Here is a 21,384-nt window from a genome sequence, read left to right as displayed (position 1 = left end):
CTTGATCCAAGGCATGCAGTGCCTTAAGACAGCAAAATGGTTTGTGGGGCAGCAAATAGGGACAACTGTCTAGTTTGCTCCCCCAAAACCTTAGAGCAGCAGCTGACAGCACACAGCAACTGCCAGAGCAGCTGAGCTCCTGCCGCCGCAATCGGTGAAAGAAGAGAGAGCAGGGGAGCCCTTGGACACTTGATTTTTATTTGACAACAGATTTAGAAACAGAGGCTGCATCGTAAGTGGGTCGATGTCCCCAGAATACAGCTGTCTGAAGGGGATGGAGGTTGTGTATTTCAACAGCATTTACTGGATCTTCCCATTGTGTCTCTGACCTTATAAAATAAAAATAACAAGGTCACAGTCGCATCCTAGTTTTATTACAACTGACCTGCAGGCAAAAGGATAGAACTATTACATAGACACTCTGATTCCATGTATAATATCTTAAATAGAGGAGGAAGTCAAACCAGAATATAGGAGAAAATATTCTGGAGCTCTCTGAAGCAATTTATGTTACCAAGCTCCATTGTACAGACAATAAGGCAACATCCCTGCACATCAGCTTCGTGATCATTTTTATACATTTGTCTATGGTACAAGAAAAATAACCAGCGCTCACAATGTACAGTTCTTACACTATTTTCACAGCTTCTGAACACTATACACCTCTTTTTAAAAAATAAAGATACATTGTAATAAATGCTGCACCCTTAATAGTTTATAACAACCTATGATTAATACACTAGATTTGCCTTTCTGTACAGCCATCCATGCCACTGCACATTTGGAACCTGGCTTTGACACTGGGAATTCAAAGCATCTAATCTCCATTTCCCATCGACTGAATGGAAACTTGGCGATACTGCTAACGATGGTGGGTTGGGTTTGGGGTAGGGAGCAAGGCGACACGTGCTTGCAGGGGATGGCTACGGATACTGTGATTTGCCAAGTGAGCGGGTGGAAATTTCCCAGTGTGAGGGTCCAGGGGGAAATTTGTTACCGTAGTGCTGCCAGGACAGGATTAGATGATAGTATGTTTTGCTCTCTTGGTATTTTACATGGCTAATACTTTTGAGTTAGTCTTATCTGATTAATTGAGGTGTAGGGAACCGATTCATTGGTTAAGAGAATTTGGTTTTGTCTTTGCCAGCATAGACAGGCAAAGCTTTCGCCCCCACATGATGTTATGGCCACACCTGACAGACAGGGGCTTCAGGAATACAATACACAATGGGCCGGAGCCTGTGAGGGGCTCAGAACCCTGATTTCATATATACTTCAGTAGAAGTTGAAAACACTCAGTGCCCTAGAGAAGCAGGCACAACATGTCTGGCTGTGAACACTCGGCAGTATCCAAAAGCAATTGCTCAGGACAGCTAACATGGGCAAGCTAGGAACAGAGCCATGCCTCAAGGCCACACACCAAGACATCACTGAAAAATCTGGAGAAGTGCTGTGAGTCAAGGGCAATAGTATAGTGCTCCTGTTTGGTCACAGACTTCGCTCTGCCCTTTCTCAGCTGAGAATACATGGAGGGCATAGGGGCTGGGGGCTGTTTTGCAGCTGTCTTGACATAGCCTCTGTGTTTGGTAGAGCTGGTTGAAAAGTGAGGAAACATTCCACAAGAATTCCGGCAATGCGGCAGCTTTTCCCATTAGGTTTCTAACCCTCCAGGTTTTGTTTTCCAAATTTTCCAAGAACTGTTTATGAAAATGGAACATTCTGATTTTGAGAAAACCCCACTAAGTGGCGAGGCCAACCAACTGAAAATTACAAAATGAAAACTGGGATCTCTTTTCCAGGCCCAGCCACAGGCACTAGTTTGTCATTTACAATCGATCGATTTCTGAAAAATGAAACATTTTGAAAAAATCTAAATGTTTTCATTAAATTTGTCATTTTTAAAAAAGAGACCAAATTTCAAAAATTCTGACCAGTTCTAGAGTTTAACTGTTGGCCAGAACAGCACATCTTGGATGCTAAAAGCCCAGGCTGATTTCCAGGGTCCCCAGACCTCCAGCGTGCACTGAACAATTCAAGTGCAATTCAGACCTGCATACAATAATTAGGGCCACTCAGAATCACAGAAGAGGTTGAACTTACACAGGAAAAAATGAATGAAATATCAGACAAACTAACCAGAATATACTATTTGCAGCACTATGCGTAATAGCCACAGCCAAGTTGGAGAAGAAGGGCTCTGAATCCTAGTCCTGGATACAGGTGGCTGGAAGCAAAGCCATAGAGATTTGGTCTTGTGACAGATACTAGACTGAGAAGAAGGAGTGCCTGGTGGTCTGTGAAAAGGTGCTAGATTATGGGTTTGGAACAGGAGAGGAATTATAAATATTTACTGAATAATCACGAGACTGATTAAATTTTGGCTTATCAAAACCAGCTGTAGAGTCTATACACTGCACTTTTTGGAGTAAAAGCAAAGCCAGCTAGTGAGCATCGTGCAGCTATAAATCAGGTCACAAACGGGTTAAATTCAGTCGAGTAGTTTAATAATTTTTCAGGTCAAAGGTCTTATCTTAGCAGGTAACAATTTACAGGACACCTAGTTATAATGAAGAGTGGCTGGCTTGGTAAAGGAGAGAAGAATACATTATGTCTAATCTCTGAATATTTTAATGTTAGCCTCTTTCAATGCAACATATTTTTGGTAAAGACATATTCACTATATTTAACATGATCTCTCTTTAACAGGAAGTTCAGCTGAGCACTGTCCCCAGGAAATACACTACGACTGTAAAGCAACAGAATTTCATAACAGTAAATCTATTGCACTTTGTGAAGAATAAAATCCTCCTTTGCCTTTCCAACTCCAGGAGGCAAAGTATCTTGGTTATGCAAGTTCTTCTTCCTCCAGGCAAAGTCTCATTATGTTCAGACAAACAAAGCCTAACTTTTTTTATTATTATTATTATTACTTGAAACAATAATTGGAAGAGTTTGAGAGAAAAATCTTTCCAGTAGCCGCTGAGAAGTCTCCACGTTTTGAGTCTAGAAATGAATTTTAGGTGCTATCCAATCACGGTCAACAAATAAATGTACTTATTTCCACATTTCATGAATATGTCCACAAAAGAGCAAGACGAGGTCTCTCTTTGACCAACACTAACACTGTGTGATCAGGTATTACAGGGATGCACTTTATATGTGACAATAGTATACAGACAGGATGGAAATAACACCAATATTATTGCACATGGTGTCTGGGCGAGCATTAAAAACACTGCAATATGTGATGAAAATTCTTTACAGCTTGTTTTCTCTCAGCCCTTTCTCTAGAGTTGGATGAAGCAGCAGTGTCAATCGACATACATCGGAGAGCTGGGAGTTGTTGGCATCTGATCCAGGATTTTGCAGACGTAGCATGCCACATCCACCGTGCGCTCTTCGTACATCAGAATGAAGGGATGTTTCTGGGAGCCAAAACGGGAACAATAAAGTTAGTTTCATTTTTGTGACAAAAAAATGAGGCCCCAGTAGAAACTGATACAGCAAAGGGATTCCCCTGCTCCCAGATACAGTGGGGGCTGGGTGGTTACATCACAGGACTCCAGGTACAGCCTGCTCTGATGGCATTTAAAGGAAGGGAACTCCATTTCTTAAACCCACAATATCATTAATTACAATATGTTTCCGGGGTAACTTACAATGGGATGTTGCCAGGGGACAGGAAATCCTGACTCAGGAGTAATGAAGTGGGAATAATAACAATAATAATAATAATACAGTAGAATCTCAGAGCTCCCTACACCTCAGGAATGGAGGTTCTGCATAACCCTGAACAAAACGTTATGGTTCTTTTAAAAATTTACAACTGAACGTTGACTTAATAAGCTTTGGAACTTTACTATGCAGAAGAAAAATGCTGCTTTTAACCATCTTAATTTAAGTGAAACAGAAAGTTTTCTTACCTTGTCAATTTTTTTTTCAACTTTTCCTTTATCGTTTTAGAAGTTTACATTGAACACAGTACTGTACGCCTTTTTTTTTTTTTTGGTCTGGGCTGCTGCCTGATTGCGTACTTTCAGATCCAAATGAGGTGTGTGGTTGACTAGTCAGTTCATAAATCTGGTGTTTGTAACTCTGAGTTTCTACTGTAATACCTAATCCTGGGGAAACTGAACCCCCTAGGTCTGGCAGGTTAGTGAACTGCTGCTGCATAGCCACCAGGGGGAGCACAAGCCATACTCTAGGGACTTTTTAACTTGGCACTTAAGTGGATTTATTTATGGATTTATTCAGAATTTAGGCCCTGATTCACCAGGGTATGTAAGCACGAGCCTAGAGGGGGGCTTCTTACTGACTTTAATTACAATTGGCTAAAGTTAGGCACGTGCTTAAATACCTTTCTGAGCCAGGGCCTTGGGATCCATGCTTCTTTACAGAAAAACTGACGCTCTGGCAGTGCCCGGGGTGCAGGGGATTTTTTGCCACAGGATGCCAAGTCCTGGGTGGACATGCCACCTGGAAGCCATCTTGTGCTTCAGATGTGAGAGGATGAAATCCCTGTAGCTGCTCGTGATCGACGCAGAAGGAAGGATAATGGCATTTAAGGAGATAGCTCCCTGCGAGTGTAGAGCCCACACTGTACTGATCACCCAAGAAAACAGCATTTTCATACATAAATGTGTAGCCTTGACCCCACTGTTTGACATCAGCCAATACAGAACAATTGCAATCATTCCCTCCATTCAGCCCGCCCACTCCAACACCTCCACACTCACCAGAAGCTCTTTATACTTTGGCCTTTTGGATTCGTCCTTTGTAAGGCTAAAAAGATCAGAAAAGGGATTAGGAAAAGGCGGATTTGTAAACATGTGCCAAAGAGATTAAACATTAGCTGTGTATGGGACACAAAACTGAACCCATTGCGTAGATCCTGGGCCCGTGACCTGGCTAGCTATGCTGACAGCCCCACTCACCACCAGACTAGTGTCCAGAGTCTAAGAATTTGCCCCTACGCTTGAACTTGCCTCTTTTCCACAGTGGGAGAAGCATGTAGTCAGGGCTTGTCCACACTTAAAGCACTGCACCGGTGCAGCTGCGCCACTGTAGCGCTTAGTGAAGATGCTACCTACACCAATGGGAGAACTGTGTTGGGAGCTGTGTTGATGGGAGAAGCGACATAGAGCTGTCTACACCAGGGATTCGGTTGGTATTCCTTATCCACACCCAAGCCACGTAGTTATACCAACATACATTTATAGTGTAGACCAGGGCTATGTGAGCAGTTAATCCCAGAGTGAAACCAGGGCAGCTCTGCCACAACCTCCACTGGACTAACTGTAGGGAGACACTTAGGCTCCTATTGCAGAGGCTTATCCCAGACACAAATATGAGGTCAGTGAGCTGCTCCAGTTGCCCACACAAGGCGGTTCCATGGATCCTGCAGGCTGGGAGGGTCAGTATATGCACAGAGCCAGAGCCTCAGCAGCTAGTCAGAGGACAATGAACCCTGCACTTGCTAGGGACACAGCCTCGTTACACTTTATAGCAACTACCCCCATCCCCCAGACTAGGGCTCAGGGCAGCTCCAGAGGCTGTCGATGGTGTAAAGACTTATTAACCGGGCCAGGGGTGCCAATGTGGCCCAACGTTATTGCTCTCCAAGAGCTATCTGGAGGCTGACCAGTGAACTCGACAAAGTTCCTAGATCACCTCTGTCCACCTCCTAGACCCCAGCACACTGAAGGACGGACTGCCCAGAGCGATCATCTCCCCCATTGGGGCAGGGGTGGGGCACAATGGCAGGAAGCAGCATCTGCTGTCCCTGGGCAGGCTGGGTGTGCCTGTGGACAGGCAGAGGCCAGGGCTGTAAGGTCACTGTGAGAGGATGTAGTCAAAGCACAAGAAGAACATAGGCAGTGACTAACCAGGCCAGATAAGAAAGACCAACCAGCTGTGGGTTCTCAGCTTTGCACAGTGCATTTTTCCCCTGGTGCGTGCTACAGACTACTCAGCACCACGGGACTCTGTCCCCGGCCGGGTGCACTGTGCAGAGGCTCTGCCCTACAATCACTATTTTATTTTACAATTAAATTTCCTTGGTTTAAAAATAAACAAACACACAAGTGGAGGGAGGAAGGACGAAGGCCTCAAAGAAAGGAGGCACATGTCCTGGGCTGGGTAGGGTTGATGCATTTTGGACCATATCCACTCCTCCAGCCTGTGTACCCAGGCTGGGCACAGGCGATGGCATGGGGAGCTGCACGGGCTGTGATGCTGCGGGCTCCTGTAGCTCTGATGTGCTCCCTCCCAAAGGGAGCAGCAGTGTGTTAGTACCGCTGGTTATTTGTGCCCAGCCCCATCAGCTGCACACACCACATCGGAGGAGACAGCTCTGCCCAAAGGCTCAGGGACATAAGAACAGCCATACTGGGTCAGGCCAATGGTCCCTCTAGGATCCTGTCTTCTGACAGTGGACAATGCCGGACGCTTCAGAGGGAACAAACAGAACAGGGCAATTGTGATCCATCCCATGTCATCCAGTCCCAGCTTCTGGCAGTCCAAGGTTTAGGGGCACCCAGAGCATGGGGTTGTGTCCCCGACCATCTTAGCTAATAGCCACTGTTGGATCTATCCTCCATGAATTTGCATCTCCTGTCCTCCTCCACCGCAGTCAGACAGACTACGTCTGGCCCACAGCATCCTCCCTCCGACACAGGGCAGGAGGATGTACCCACCATGTTCCTTGAGATCCCCAGCTGCACCCGACCCTACTGATTGATTCACCCCAAACACCTTCCGCCACAGCCTCCTGCCCCTCCCTTCCAACCTCCTATTCCTGAAAGAGAGAAACTGCAGCCATTGGAAGCTGCAGGGTTTGTGGGGAGGGACACCCTGCCTCCTATTCAAGCTTCTCCTAATGCTGTCTCCCAGGCTGGCAGGAGGGGAGAGGGAGCCAAAGGGCACAGGAGCAGATCCTCTAATGCCACCATGGCTTGCTTCCCCCATCCCCATTTGCCCCTGCCTGCTGGCACCCAGGGAGACACTGCACAGCTGGGCTCCAAGCTGCACAAGAGGTGTCTGCCAGCTCCACTGCCAGGGGAGCGTCCAGGGCCAGGGATGCTGGGGCAGAATTTGCCCATGTGTGTGATGTGAGAACGCAACACACAGAGCCCCTGCGCCATGTCCAGAGCCCCAACAGAGCATGCTCAGCTGAAATAAAGGCAGGGCATCCGTTTCTATGTGCCACAAAGGGCAGCTGGGCACAAGAGCCATTTCTTCAGGAGGCATATTGGGCAGGCCACCTCGGGCACCATTCTTAACCCACACATGCCCAAAGGGCTAGAAAGATGCCACTAAGCCCTGCAAAGAGACACTACAGAGCAGCAGCACTAAACACTCACCCTGCCACAGCGGGGGCAAATGGGGCCTGCAGAAATGTGTGTGAAAAAAGAGCTGCCAAATCCACAACCCCTGGCCCTGGAGAACCTGCTCCATGGCTGGCTGGGAGGTGCTGCAACCAACCCCCAGTCTGTACATACACAGTGTCCACCAGGACCATGCTGGGAGCACCAGGGTCACCTCATTGGCAGAGTGGATCTGAGAGAACAGACGTCCCACCCCACACGGACCCTCCAATCGCCAACAACTGAAACTGGCACAGTCACGCAAGGGACCAGCAGGTGGCAGCAAAATCCTCAACAAGCAAAGGAATTCCCACAACAGAGCATGGGAGCGAGTCTGGGAGGGAAACTCAACAAGACCCAGGGGGCTGAAGACAGAGCTCTGGGGACGAGGAGTGGGGAGACCCCCACGGGGCACTGTCTACACTAGTCTTCTGGGCCTGAGTTAATGGATTGTTTAAAGGCTGCTGTGGACACTCCCCCACACATTTCTTCTTTGCCCTAAGGTGGTAAATGCAGCAATACAGACAGTGTCTCCTTATGCAGCATAGCCGAGGTCAGAGGGGATTTTCTTGTGGGTTGCCTGAGGTTTGCTGTGAACCCGGAGCCCTAGCAGAGGCCCAGCCTGCCATGTCAGCTTACAGAACAGGACTTACAGGAGGAGCTTGAGAGCCTCACCTGGACCCTCTAGAGCAGGTGACCAGCACTGGTCAGAGCAGGACAAATGCCTGTGTTAAGGACACAGAGACAGCTAGTGCATGACACACAGGCTGCGGCAGGGGCTGCAATCACTCCCCTGCTCACAGGGCTGCGCTTTTCTAGCCCTTGCCTATCTCTGCTGTGTGTTCCGCTGCAGGCAGCCAGTTGTAACCATGTGGAGGGCCCAACCCAAGCAAGAGGGGATGTTGGGTGCAGTGGGATTTATGAAGCTGAGAGAGCATGGGGTGCATGTGTTCAACTGCCAGCATCTTTGGCATGGGGAGGGATAATGAGGCTGGCTCATCTTTTGTTCTTAATTCAATATTACACATTGGTTTTACTGTACAGCTCCTGGAGTCACTCTAATTTTGCAGACCTAAAATACTCCATATAAGTTAAATCAATTTGAAAAAATGCTGGGAGCTCGATTTCAGCCAGCTGCAAAACATTCACATGTTCCAAACCTTTAAAGCAGGAAACACTTACCACAAGTTGACAAAGTTGATGAAACTTGGGGAGAATTCCCTCTCCTCTGAGTTACTCAGCTGTGGCGGGTCTCCTTTTACTACTTGTGTCAGCTGATCAAATACACTGTTCCATTTGGGATAGGGGAATCGCCCTGTGGCCAGCTCATACTGCAGAAACAGCAACAGCGCAGGCTGGGTTAGTACGAGTAACACAAAGAGCTCCTTCAAACAGGGTAGGCAAATGTCATCCCCAGATGCCCAAGGAACGCACAGGGTGGGGGAGAGTGAGACAGCCTCCCTTACATGAGCCCCAGCTTCTTAGTGTCCTAGAGACAGTTGGCTGCACTGACATTTTACCCAACCTGAGCGGGGGAAGAGAGCATGTTAGTAGTAGCTCATTCTACAGATAGGGTCAGCACATTCTGGTTGCTTCTTACTATTCACTCCCTATGTCACCAGCTCCACCCTCCTGTGGAATGAAATAGTGCTGTCCAAGATCATTGATGCAGACACTGCAGTAATGTGGTTAACCAGAGAGGGGCCAGTGGGTGGGATCAAGAACTGGTTGAAAATTTCTGAGTAACAAAGGTCCACCCAAAGCCAGGGCTGCTATGTGGGTTATTCAGGCAGACCCGATGTCACGACCCTCTAGCACGCCACAAAGGGAAAACAGCATTCAAGATCCAAGCCCTTCCTCATGCTCTCTTATCTTTATGCTGCAAGTTGTTATGCCTGTTCCATAGCTAAGTGTGGACTTTAAGGATTCAGGAAAGCCATCACCAGTACAGGGAATTAACTGATTATTTAACTTCTGGGAGGTGTCTATTTCCATCTTGGAGTGCAAAGGGGCATGGTCCCCCCAGACCCTGCTCACACAGGGAGCCGCATATTAACTTCTGAAGAGCCGTATGTGGCTCCGGAGCCACAGGTTGGCCACCCCTGCTTTAGAAAGTTGGCCAACACTAATATTCTCTAAAGTGAGCCTATAATGCTGTCCAATAGGAAAGACTTGTCCCACAGAATAGTTTAAAGCACTCACATACCAACGTAATTCCCAAGCTCCAGACATCTGAGCGGACATCATAGCCTTGCCTGGATGCACTGGGGTCTATCCTTTCAGGCTGAAACAGAAGAGGAGCCACAGTCAAGCAGTATGCAGCACAGGAAGGAATGAGTGCACTTCTGCAAACATAAAAGATATCTCGGTACCCAGGGACAAAGCCCCACGTGCCCCTAGCAGAATTCTCTAAGGCAGACATCCAGCCCCACAGGAGGGACAGTTCAGTGAACATAGTCCTGACCACTGTACTGAAGACTAGACTCCAAGCTGACCTGCAAAGGAAATACAATGGGGCTCGGTCTCCCTTTGCTTGCAGAAAGGTGTCCTTTAAGTGGTTTTATTGTTTTACTATTTGAGGTTTTATAACCTCAGAAATTCTCCCCGCTATCAAGTCTGGCCTTCCTTGTGTTTGCAGGAGGACTCCTTGGAGAGTGAGAGAACTGAAATGAGTACCTGCTCCTCCCTCTGTTGGGGAGGCAACGCGCATTGCACACAATTGTTTCCTCCCTGCTGTCTGTTGGGCTGTTAAATGGCTGTTAACAAAAAGCCAAACCAAAAAAAGGCTTTTACATTGTCTGAGTACAAATCCCTCTGCTCTCAGTTGCTCAGAACTCACTTTCAGGTGCTTGGGAGATCATGATGCTATTAGTCCTGCTGACATCCCAAAACAGGGTAGCCAGGACCCGAATGTGTAAAACTCCAGTAGAAATACATACCACAGAGAAGAGAAACGGGCACAAACCCATCTTCCCCCTTTGCAGGTCACCCTGGTGAGAAAACTGTGACTGCATTTTCTTTTACTGAGCTAGTAAAATGCCAAAGAAGTAGGCTCTCTCACAGATTTTATTACAAGGGTAAAGCTAGAAGCTACTCCCATGCCAACACTGAGTTCAAAATTGCAATCCAATGCTTATTTATCAGTTACAGAACTAAAACATCAGAGAAAGGGGATAAAACCAATCTGTTAGCCAATGAGATGTGTACAGCTCAGTACGCAGTGGTGGAAGGGGGCCTACAAAGCTCTCCTTGTAGTTAGAGGCATATCTTGGCACCAAGGGCCTGTTCCAAAGACCATGCAGTCACTGGGAAACTTTCCATTGGCTTCATGGTGCTTAGGGGATTAAGCTTTCACAGGTTTGCTGATGAAGACTGTGCGAAATGCCACGCCTGTCACGCGTCGATCCCCACTGCCAATCAATCAGATTGGTCAGGCAGAGAACCAAGGTGGAAGGTTAGTTTGAAAGTGTTTTCATTGTTATTTTTAAAATTCCCTTTGGAAATCAGAAATCATGCCTGATGCACTAACACACACTGAAGAGAGAAAATGCACTTCCAAGTAAATGTGAAAAACTACCAAAACTACCTATATCAATCCCAGTGCTCACAGATGTTATATTCCAAGCACTGAAAAAAATGAGGTGCAAGAGATGACATTTTGAGCTTGTTGCTAAGGCCTACAGAGAAGGTGACTCATTTGGAAATGCGAGCTCAGATCTGTGTTTAGTTTGGGTTCTTTACCCAATTCTGTTCCAGGTGAACAGGAACAGTGAACATATGGAGAACAGAAAAAGGCAGGGAGAGAATATCCTGGGCCATGATCAATCCTGCCTTTGCCAAGAGGAATTAACCCATCCCAGCAGCCAAATTCCTCTTCATCCTCTTAACAGTCAAGGACCAACATTAAGCTCTTTTTATCTTTCTAACAAGTCAGCCCTTCTAACTCCCTCATTGCTTTTGCTGTTCTCCTCTAAATTCCCATCTATTTGTCAGTGTCTTTCTGGTAACAAGTTGCCCTGCACTGAACCCAATATTCCCAGGAGAGTCATACGTCAACAGCACAGACTTGGATGTGCATGTTTTCAAAGTGTGGACCACGTTTTCATAAAGAGATTATCTCATGCACTATTCAAAACTGCATGACATTCCTCTGACAACTAAAGCAATAATTTATTATTTATTTTTTATTTTTTTTATTTAAAATTAACAGGGAAGAATAATGCTAGACAACCATGGAGTGCTTTTTAACCTGTATTTTAATGTAATTTAGCAGCAAGAAATATAAACCATGCTATTTTTCAAGGACATTATTATTATGACTTATTATTTGTATTATCGTAGTACCTAGGAGGCTCCATCATGGACCAGGATCCCATTGTGATAGGTGCTCCTACTGGATGCCCCAAAAGTAATGATTACACAGACATAAAAAAAAACAGTTATGCTGGGCAATGAGCTATCCTGGTTAAAAGGAAGTGTGGAAGCAGCGATAAAATATAACAAAACTAATACATAAAGGACAGAAAGAAGGGGAAGTAAATGGCAATGAATATAAGTTACAAGTTAAAAATGTAGGCAGCTGATATGGGAAGCCAAAGGAATCAATGAAATAAGAAGGTTAAAAACAATAAAGATTATAGGTCTGGATGAAAAAGGTAACTGTGTTGATATAGTATATTTGGATTTTGCCAAGCCATTTGACTTAGTACCACATGACATTTTGATTAAAAACTTGCATTGTATGTATCTAACAGGGCAGACATAAAACGGATTAACAGCTGTCTCATTGACAGATCTCAGAAAAACCCAGGGTTGTGAGTTCAATCCTTGAGGGGGCCATTTGAGGATTTAGTTGGGGATTGGTCCTGCTTTGAGCAGGGGGTTGGACTAGATGACCTCCTGAGGTCCCTTCCAACCCTGATATTCTATGAATGTAGTTAAAGGGGAGATATCAATGAATGGGGGCTGTTTCATATGTGGCCCCCCCAGAGATCAGTTTTGTCCAATATTAGTATTTTTATCAGTGATCTGATGATATGAAACCTTTGCAGGTAAAGTCTGCAGACGACACGAAGATTGGTGGGGCAGCAGAATGGGATGTTGTTACAGAGTGATGTAAATCACTTGGTTAAATGGCTACAATGCAAAAAAGAAACAAACAAAGTTTTAATACTGCCAAAAGCAAGCACAAAGAATTCAGATTATACCTACAAGATGGTTGATTCAGTCTTGGAAAGCAGTGCCTCAGAAATCAGATAATTGCCTCAACATTAACTCTAAGTGCAATACCGTGTCAAACAGGGCTAATGCAATCCTTGGAATATCAAGTAGAAATAGGGAAGTAATCTTCAGTGTGTACACAGCATTGGAAAGTCCACTGCAAGAATACTGTGCTTATTTCTGCTGTTTGCACTTCAAAAAGGATGTGGAAATACTGCAGAGAATTCAAAGGATGGCCACAAAAAAGACCGAGGAGCTGGAAAACACATAAGCCTTACAATGTGAGGCTTAAGAAAAAGTTCTACTTATTCAGCATATCAAAGAGAAAACTGAAAGGTGACTTGATCACTGTGTATAGGTACTGACATATGGAAAAAAGATCTGAGAACAGGGGGCTTTTCAGTCTTGACGACAAAAGGCATAACAATATCAAATTGCTGGAATTTCAGCAAATTCAACCTTGAAATTAAAAATGATATGCTTTAATCCAGCTTCTAGAAGAAATACTATGGCCTGTGTAGTCATGGTGGTGCCTTCTGGCCTTGGAATCTGTATATCAATGAGTCCTCCTGCTCATCCCCTTCCTTCATGGACTGTGGAGAGAACAGCATTGCCTACATTGCTCTCATCATGCCTTTCTCAGAAGCATCAGGGATTGGCCACAAACGGAGACAGGATGCCAGACAGGCTGAACCAGTGCTGTGAAGTGGCAAAGAAAAATGGAGGTTACTTACCTGTAACTGGAAATACTTCAAAATGTGTAGTCCCTGTGTATTCACACGTGGATACATATGCACACATGTGCCTGAGTAAGGAGATTTATAGTAAGTAGTATCCATTGGTCTGCGCATGCAAAGTTGTTCTCCTTGTGCTCCAACCCGAGGGTATATGGGGCAGTGCAGACAGCCACTTCTCCAGTTCCTTCTCTTACTGCAAATGCAATCATGGTCCACAGCAGAAGAGAGTGGGTAGTAGAATACAGATAGGGACCAGCTCTTGAAGAAGAAATGGAGGTTCTTCAAGATGCGTGGTCCCTATATGTATTCTACATGTGGGCAATTGGTAAGGCAATAGTGAAACAGAAGGGGGTGCGAGGATGCAGATAGTACAGATATCTGTAATACTCCTGTCCCCATAGTTGCAGCTACAAAAGAGATCTGGAATACAGTGTAAAGTTTCATCAAAGTATGAGCAGAGCTTCATGTAGCTGCCCTACATATGTCCAGCGAAGGTACATCTCCAAGTCATGCTGCAGAAGTCACTTGTGCTCCAGTGAAGTGGGTTCTTGCCATCGTGGGGAGGAATATGTGCCAGTTGGTAACAAAGAATGATGCAGCTAGAGATCACTTAGAGAGTCTCTGAAGAGATAATGTTTGTTCTTTGGATTGCTCTGCTAAAGTGACATAGTCTAGGCATCTTTCTAGTTGGTTTAGTTCTCTACAGATAGAATTTCAAAGTCCATCAGATATTGAGAATGTGACATTTTCTCTTGTCATCAAAAGCATGAGGTTTTGGAAAGAATACTGGTAAATAAATAGGTTGATCCATGTGAAACTCAGAAATTACCTTAGGGATGAATTTCAGTTGGAGATGAAGGGAAACCTCCTTATGAAACGTAGCATAAGGCAAATCTGCCATGAGAGCCCCCAGATCGCTCATCCTTCTGGTTGATGTGATGGTGACTAGGAAGGCAACCTTCATGGAGAGGTAGGACATGGAGCAAGTGGCTAGCCATTCAAAGGGATGTCTGGTAAGTACTGAAAGAACAAGATTAAGATCCCTTGTGGTGTTGGTTTCTCCACCGGTGGGGAAATTCTAATGAGCCCCTCTAGGAATTTGGTTCTTGTTGGAAGAGTAAAAACAGTATAACCCTCAACTGTGTGATGAAAGGCATTGATTAGTTCAAAATGGACCTGTAGCAAGCTAATGGAAAGATCCAATGTCTTGAGAGTGAGTAGAGGTAGTCTAAAATACCAGGAGTTCCTGCAGGTTGTGGGGATAACTGATTCTGTTGTATTCAGATGGAGAAATGTTTCCATTTAGTCAGATAGAATTTTCTGGTGGAAATCTTTCTGTTTGATTGAGAATAGATTGAATAGCCACCAAATACAAATGCTCTAGGTCTGACACCCCATCCAATGACCAGGCTGTGAAATGAGGAGGGTCTCTGTTTGGGTTATGCCATTCTCCTGAGTCAATAGATCCAGAAATGGTCAGATGCTGATGGGAAGACATAAAAACATATGGGGTAAAGATAGCTCAGTGGTTTGAGCATTGGCCTGCTAAACCCAGGGTTATGAGTTCAATTCTTGAGGGGGCCATTTAGGGACCTGGGGCAAAAATCTGTTTGGGGTTTAGTCCTGCTTTGAGCAGGGGGTTGGACCAGATGACCTCCTGAGGTCCCTTCCAACCCTGCTATTCTATGATAAAAATGGCCATACTGGGTCAGACCAAAGGTCCATCCAGCCCAGTATCCTGTCTGCCAACAGTGGCCAATGCCAGATGCCCCAGAGGGAGTGAACCTAACAGGTAATGATCAAGTGATCTCTCTCCTGCCATGCAGTTCCACCAAACATAGGCTAGGAATTACCCATCCTGGCTAATAGCCATTAATGGTGAAACCAACACCACAAGGGATCTTAAACTTGTTATTTCAGTACTCCTCCATGAATGTATCTAGTCCTCTTTTAAACCCTGTTATAGTCCCAGCCTTCACAACCTCCTCAGGCAAGGAGTTCCACAGGTTGACTGTGTGCTGTGTGAAGAACTTCCTTTTATTTGTTTTAAACCTGCTGCCCATTAATTTCATTTGGTGGCCCCTACCTCTTATATTATGGGAACAAGTAAATAACTTTTCCTTATTCACTTTCTCCACACCACTCATGATTTTATATACCTCTATCATATCCCCCCGTAGTCTCCTCTTTTCCACGCTGAAAAGTCCTAGCTTCTTTAATCTCTCCTCATATGGGACCCGTTCCAAACCCCTAATCATTTTAGTTGCCCTTTGCTGAACCTTTTCTAATGCCAGTATATCTTTTTTGAGATGAGGAGACCACATTTGTACGCAGTATTCAAGATGTGAACGTACCATGGATTTATATCGGGGTGTAGCGGGGTGCTCACCCCGCTCCTGCCTGAAGGGGATAAAGCAGCCCTGGAGAGGGCTGCAGCGGGGAAAGCTAGGCTGATTGGGAAAGCAGCCACAGCTGTGGTCAGCTTAATCAGGGCCCAGCTGGCCCTTATAAAAGGCCTGTGGGCCAGAAACAGACACTCTCTCTAGCTTAATTGAGAGAGAAGGACCTGGCTGCCTGGGAAGCTGAGGCGGGTACCTAGGGTGGAGCAGTGCTGGGGAAGGGCAGAGGGAGCTGGGGAGCTCCAGCCTAGCAAAGCCCCAGGCTGCAGGCTGAGTTAAGGGCCCACAAAAGGGTACTAGGGCTGTAGAGGGGCAGCCAGGAATAGGCAGAGGCAGCTGGTCCAACCCCCTTGCTGATGATAAGAGGTCTTCCCTCTTATCCCATGACAACTTAATTTACGTAAGAGCCTTTGGTGAGGGACCTTGTCAAAGGCTTTCTGGAAATCTAAGTACACTATGTCCACTGGATTCCCCTTGTCCACATGTTTGTTGACCCCTTTAAAGAACTCTAATAGATTAGTAAGATATGATTTCCCTTTACAGAAACCATGTTGACTTTTGCTCAACAACTTATGTTCTTCTATGTGTCTGACAATTTTATTCTTAAGTATTGTTTCAACTAATTTGCCCAGTACTGACGTTAGACTTACTGGGTCTGTAATTGCCAGGATCACATTAGCTATCTTTCAGTCATTGAGTACAGAAGCTGATTTAAAGGACAGTTTATAAACCATAGTTAATAGTTCTGCAATTTCACATTCGAGTTCTTTCAGAACTCTTGGGTGAATGCCATCTGGTCCCAGTGACTTGTTACTGTTACGTTTACCAATTAATTCCAAAACCTCCTCTAATGACACTTCAATCTGTGACAATTCCTCAGATTTGTCACCTACAAAGGATGGCTCAGGTTTGGGAATCTCCCTAACATCCTCAGCCGTGAAAGACTGAAGCAAAGAATTCATTTAGTTTCTCTGCAATGACTTTATCGTCTTTTAAGTGCTCCTTTTGTACCTCGATCGTCCAGAGGCCCCACTGATTGTTTAGTAGGCTTTCTGCTTCTGATGTACTTAAAAAACATTTTGTTATTACCTTTTGAGTTTTTGGCTAGCTGTTCTTCAAACTCCTTTTTGGCTTTTCTTATTACATTTTTACACTTAATTTGATAGTGTTTATGCTCCTTTCTATTTACCTCACTAGGATTTGATTTCCACGTTTTAAAAAGTGCCTTTTTATCTCTCACTGCTTCAGGATGACATCTGCAGCAGATCTGAAAATCAAAATTATCTGGGCGAGTTGGGCACGATAAGAATGAGAATTTGTTGTGGCAAATCTTCTGTAGAACTTGTATCAGTGGGATTGGAGAAAAGTCAATACCCTCGGGTGGCCTTTCCAAGATAGCAGAAGGGCTGCTCTGGAGCAGTAGAGGGGAAATTTCTTTTTCATCTGGGAGACGAATATTGAGAGCCACAAACCATGTGCCCTTCTCCAGAGGGGATTATTGATACTAGAGTGACCACGCAGAATTTTGATTTTCAAATAAAGACGTTCATTTGCGTAGGTCAAGAATTAGTCTCCATTCTCCATTTTTCTTGGGAACAAAGAAATATGGGTAGCAAAGCCCTTTTCCTTAATGTTGAGGTGGCACGTGTGCTACAGCTCCTCACTGAAGAAGAGTCTCCCTGCTGAGGAAGGCCTCCTTGTGAGACTGCAGCCTGAAGAGAGGTTTTTACTACTAGTTTGCCATCATCCATGAATCAAGCCCAGTCCTGCTGAGCAAGTTTTGTCCTTGAAGTTTAAACATTTGGCATAGCTGATGAAATCATAGTTTGCTAACAGGGCCTTGTAGTTAGCAATTCCAAACTGAAGACTTGATGAAGAAAAAACATTTCTCTCTACGAGGTCAAGGCATTTGGCTCCCTTGTCTGAAGGGATCTTGCAGTCTGAATCTCTCAGGAGCTGCCTTTACCTGTGGGGAGTTGAGTGGTGGGTGTGAAAACAGGAACTCTACTCCCTTGGCTGGAACAAAGTAACATTTATCAGCCCTTGTTGGGATGGAGGCGCAGGAAGCAGGAGTATGCCAAACTCCCTGGCTGGATCTATAATGGCCTTGTTAACTGGAAGGGCCACCTGACTGGGACCCAATCGTTGCAAGATGCCCAGAAGCCTATGCTGTCTCTCTTAGATCTCCTCACACTGGATCTGAAGCTCAGATGCTATTCTGTGGAGGAGCTCTTGACATTGCCTGTGATCATCAGGCAGAGATGGTGAAGATGGAGTAACCACCTCATCTGGAGAGAAGAATGAGACAGCCATCAGGACTGCTGTATCCAGCACAGGTTCTTCTTCTACATGCTCTGAAAGAGCCGGTTGGTGCTGGCCAGGAGAGGGTAAATAGGGTTCATACAGGGAGCTGGAGGGTCTGGTGTAAGAATTCCAGGGGACCCAATAATGCCAATATGCAGGTCAGATCCCAGGGCACTAGGTACCATTGATGGATGGAGAATGGAACCCAGAGCTTCTGTCTAGACTAGCCTCTCTATATGGAGGTGATGGTTTATCTCGGACCTCCTACTCATCTGAGAGAAGGTTCCCTAACTAACAGAGCTGCCAGTGGCTCATGGAGGGAACAAGGGAACAACCCCATATTCTTCCAGTAGATTCTTCTTCTAGTGTTTCAGTGTCCCTGAATAGGGTTGGATTGGAGAGGAGTTTGAGTATAGGGGAGGTGAAGATCTCCTCCAGGGAGTTGTAGGTCTTGGACTGTTCTGGAGTGTGTGGTGTACTGGTGGATAGGACTGGAAGATCTGACACTTCCCAGGTTACAATGGACATCAGATTCTCCCAGGAACATGCTGGTACCAGTGCAGTCTAGCATGGAGCTCATAGACTGTGTAGAGATTAGCCTAGAGTTTGTAGACTGGAGCTCGTACCCTGGCACTCGTAGACTGTGTAGACTGTGCCGGTGGGGACCAATCCTTAGGTTTATGTGTCGGAACCAAGGTCGGTACTCATGGATCCTTCTCCTTCGCCGTATACACTCATGTTGAAGAATATTTTAAAGAAGCCTTATTCAGGACGCAGGAACAAACCATCCCAATGTGCAGGAAGAATAGCGAATATGGCAGGTGACCAAGTTGGTTTAACAGAGAAATCTTCGGTGAGCTTAAACACAAAAAGAAAGCTTACAAGAAGTGGAAACTTGGACAGATGACTAGGGAGGAGTATAAAAATATTGCTCGAGCATGCAGGGGTGTAATCAGGAAGGCCAAAGCACAATTGGAGTTGCAGCTAGCAAGGGATGGGAAGGGTAACAAGAAGGGTTTCTACAGGTATGTTAGCAACAAGAAGGTGGTCAGGGAAAGTGTTGGACCCTTACTGAATGAGGGAGGCAACCTAGTGACAGATGATGTGGAAAAAGCTGAAGTACTCAATGCTTTTTTGCCTGGGTCTTCACAAACAAGGTCAGCTCCTAGACTGCTGTACTGGGCAGCATAGTATGGGGAGGTGAGCGGCCCTCAATGGTGAAAGAACAGGTTAAGGACTATTTAGAAAAGCTAGACATGCACAAGTCCATGGGGCCGGATGCAATGCATCCGAGGGTGCTGAGGGAGTTGGTGATGTGATTGCAGAGCCACTGGCCATTATCTTTGAAAACTCGTGGCAATCGGAGGAGGTCCCGGACGATTGGAGAATGGCAAATATAGTGCCCATCTTTAAAAAAGGGAAGAAGGAGAATTCGGGGAACTACAGCATCACCTCAGTTCCTGGAAAAATCATGGAGCAGAGCCTCAAGGAATCCATTTTGAAGCACATGGAGGAGAGGAAGGTGATCAGGAACAGTCAACATGGATTCACCAAAGGCAAGTCATGCCTCACCAACCTGATTGCCTTCTATGATGAGATAACTGGCTCTGTGGATATGGGGAAAGATGTGATATATCTTGACTTTAGCAAAGTCTCCCACAGTATTCTTGCCAGCAAGTTAAAAAAAGTATGGACTGGATGAATGGACTATAAGATGGATAGAAAGCTGGCAAGATTGTTGGGCTCACCGGGTAGTGATCAATGACTTGATGTCTAGTTGGCAGCTGGTATCAAGCAGAGTGCCCCAGGGGTTGGTCCTGGGGCTGGTTTTGTTCAACATCTTCATTAACGATCTGGATGATGGGATGGACTGCAACCTCAGTAAGTTTGCGGATGACACTAAGCTGGGGGGAGAGGCAGATATGCTGGAGGGTAGGGATAGGGTCCAGAGTGTTCTAGACAAATTGGAGGATTGGGCCCAAAAAAATCTGATGAGGTTCAAGAAGGACAAGTGCAGAGTCCTGCACTTAGAATGGAAGAAACCCATGCACTGCTACAGGCTAGGGACCGACTGGCTAAGCAGTAGTTCTGCAGAAAAGGACCTGGGAATTATGGTGGATGAGAAGCTGGATATGAATCAACAGTATGCCCTTCTTGCCAAGAAGGCTAACGACATATTGGGCTGCATTAGTAGGAGTGTTGTCAGCAGATCGAGGGAAGTGATTATTTCCCTCTATTCGGCAATGGTGAGGCCAAAACTGGAGTACTGCATCCAGTTTTGGGCTCCCCACTATAGAAAAGATGTGGACAAATTGGAAAGAGTCCAGCGGAGGGCAATGAAAATTATTAGGGGGCTGGGGCACATGACTTATGAGGAGAGGCTGAGGGAACTGGGCTTATTTAGTCTGCAGAAGAGAAGAGTGAGGGAGATTTGATAGCTGCCTTCAACTCCCTGAAAGGAGGTTCCAAAGAGGATGAAGCTAGGCTGTTCTCAGTGGTGGCAGATGACAGAACAAGAAGCAATGGTCTCAAGTTGCAGTGGGGAAGCTCTAGGTTGGATATTAGGAAAAACTATTTCACTAGGAGGGTGGTGAAGCACTGGAATGGGTTACCTAGGGAGGTGGTAGAATCTTCATCCTTAGAGGTTTTTAAGGCCTGGCTTGACAAAGCCCTGGCTGGGATGATTTAGTTGGGGATTGGTCCTGCTTTGAGCAGGGACTAGATGACCTCCTGAGGTCTCTTCCAACCCTAATCTTCTATGATTCTATGAGGAGGTTTAAGTATGTCTAAGTTCTTAGTGCAAGGACTCACCTGACATGGACATAGTCAGGGAGGGATCCTTTCTTCTGGGAGCAGATTTTGAAGAGGATCTGTCCTTGTGGTTGTGAGTGTGCCCCTTACTCTCATACGAAGCCCTGAGAAGCAATTTGTTAGGCTTAGAGTTGTAGACTCAGCTCCTGAGCTTGTGCTCAGAGGGCTTAGCTTGGTGTACATGATGGTCTCCCTGGCCCAGCTATGAGTGGGGTCTCATGGCCTTCTCCATGAGATGTTCTCTTAGCAGAGCTCTCAACCCTCATGGGTTCAAGGAGGGAAGGAGCAACCTACACTGCAATTAGTAAGAACTGAGCATCACCAAGGCAGTAAAGGTAGCACTGGTGTTTTTCGCTCACTGAAAAGGAAGGGGGAACAGGGTATGCAGTTCTTCAACCCTGGGATTCTGGGGATAGTACTTGTCTGTGGGGAAAAAACTCCCCAAGGCAGGGAAAAACTAACTCAGCTATACTATGCTATATACTAAAAACTATCAATACTAAGAACTATTTACAATATATTTTTATGGTTTAAGTTGGGGGCGCTATG

At 45.7% G+C, this 21,384-nt stretch overlaps 1 protein-coding gene across 7 annotated transcripts in view; it reads right to left on the bottom strand.

The window, feature by feature from the left end:
• Positions 1 to 352: 352 nt before the first annotated feature.
• MAP2K4 (mitogen-activated protein kinase kinase 4) overlaps positions 353 to 21,384 on the bottom strand; it is a 190,776-nt gene continuing 169,744 nt past the window's right edge. For all 7 annotated transcript variants that reach the window (XM_044982525.1, XM_044982528.1, XM_044982527.1 and 4 more), the window contains 4 exons: positions 9,571 to 9,648; positions 8,547 to 8,695; positions 4,737 to 4,782; positions 353 to 3,425 (listed from right to left, as the gene is read on the bottom strand). In XM_044982525.1, coding sequence (XP_044838460.1) covers positions 3,312 to 3,425; positions 4,737 to 4,782; positions 8,547 to 8,695; positions 9,571 to 9,648 — 387 coding nt within the window. In that variant the 3' untranslated portion in view covers positions 353 to 3,311. The remainder of the gene's footprint in view (positions 3,426 to 4,736; positions 4,783 to 8,546; positions 8,696 to 9,570; positions 9,649 to 21,384) is intronic.

This window comes from Mauremys mutica, chromosome 12 (assembly GCF_020497125.1).
Source record: "Mauremys mutica isolate MM-2020 ecotype Southern chromosome 12, ASM2049712v1, whole genome shotgun sequence".
In the NCBI taxonomy this organism is placed as follows: Eukaryota; Metazoa; Chordata; order Testudines; family Geoemydidae; genus Mauremys; species Mauremys mutica.
The sequence above is the reverse complement of the archived record's forward strand: the minus strand, read 5'-3'. Positions and strand labels throughout refer to the sequence as shown.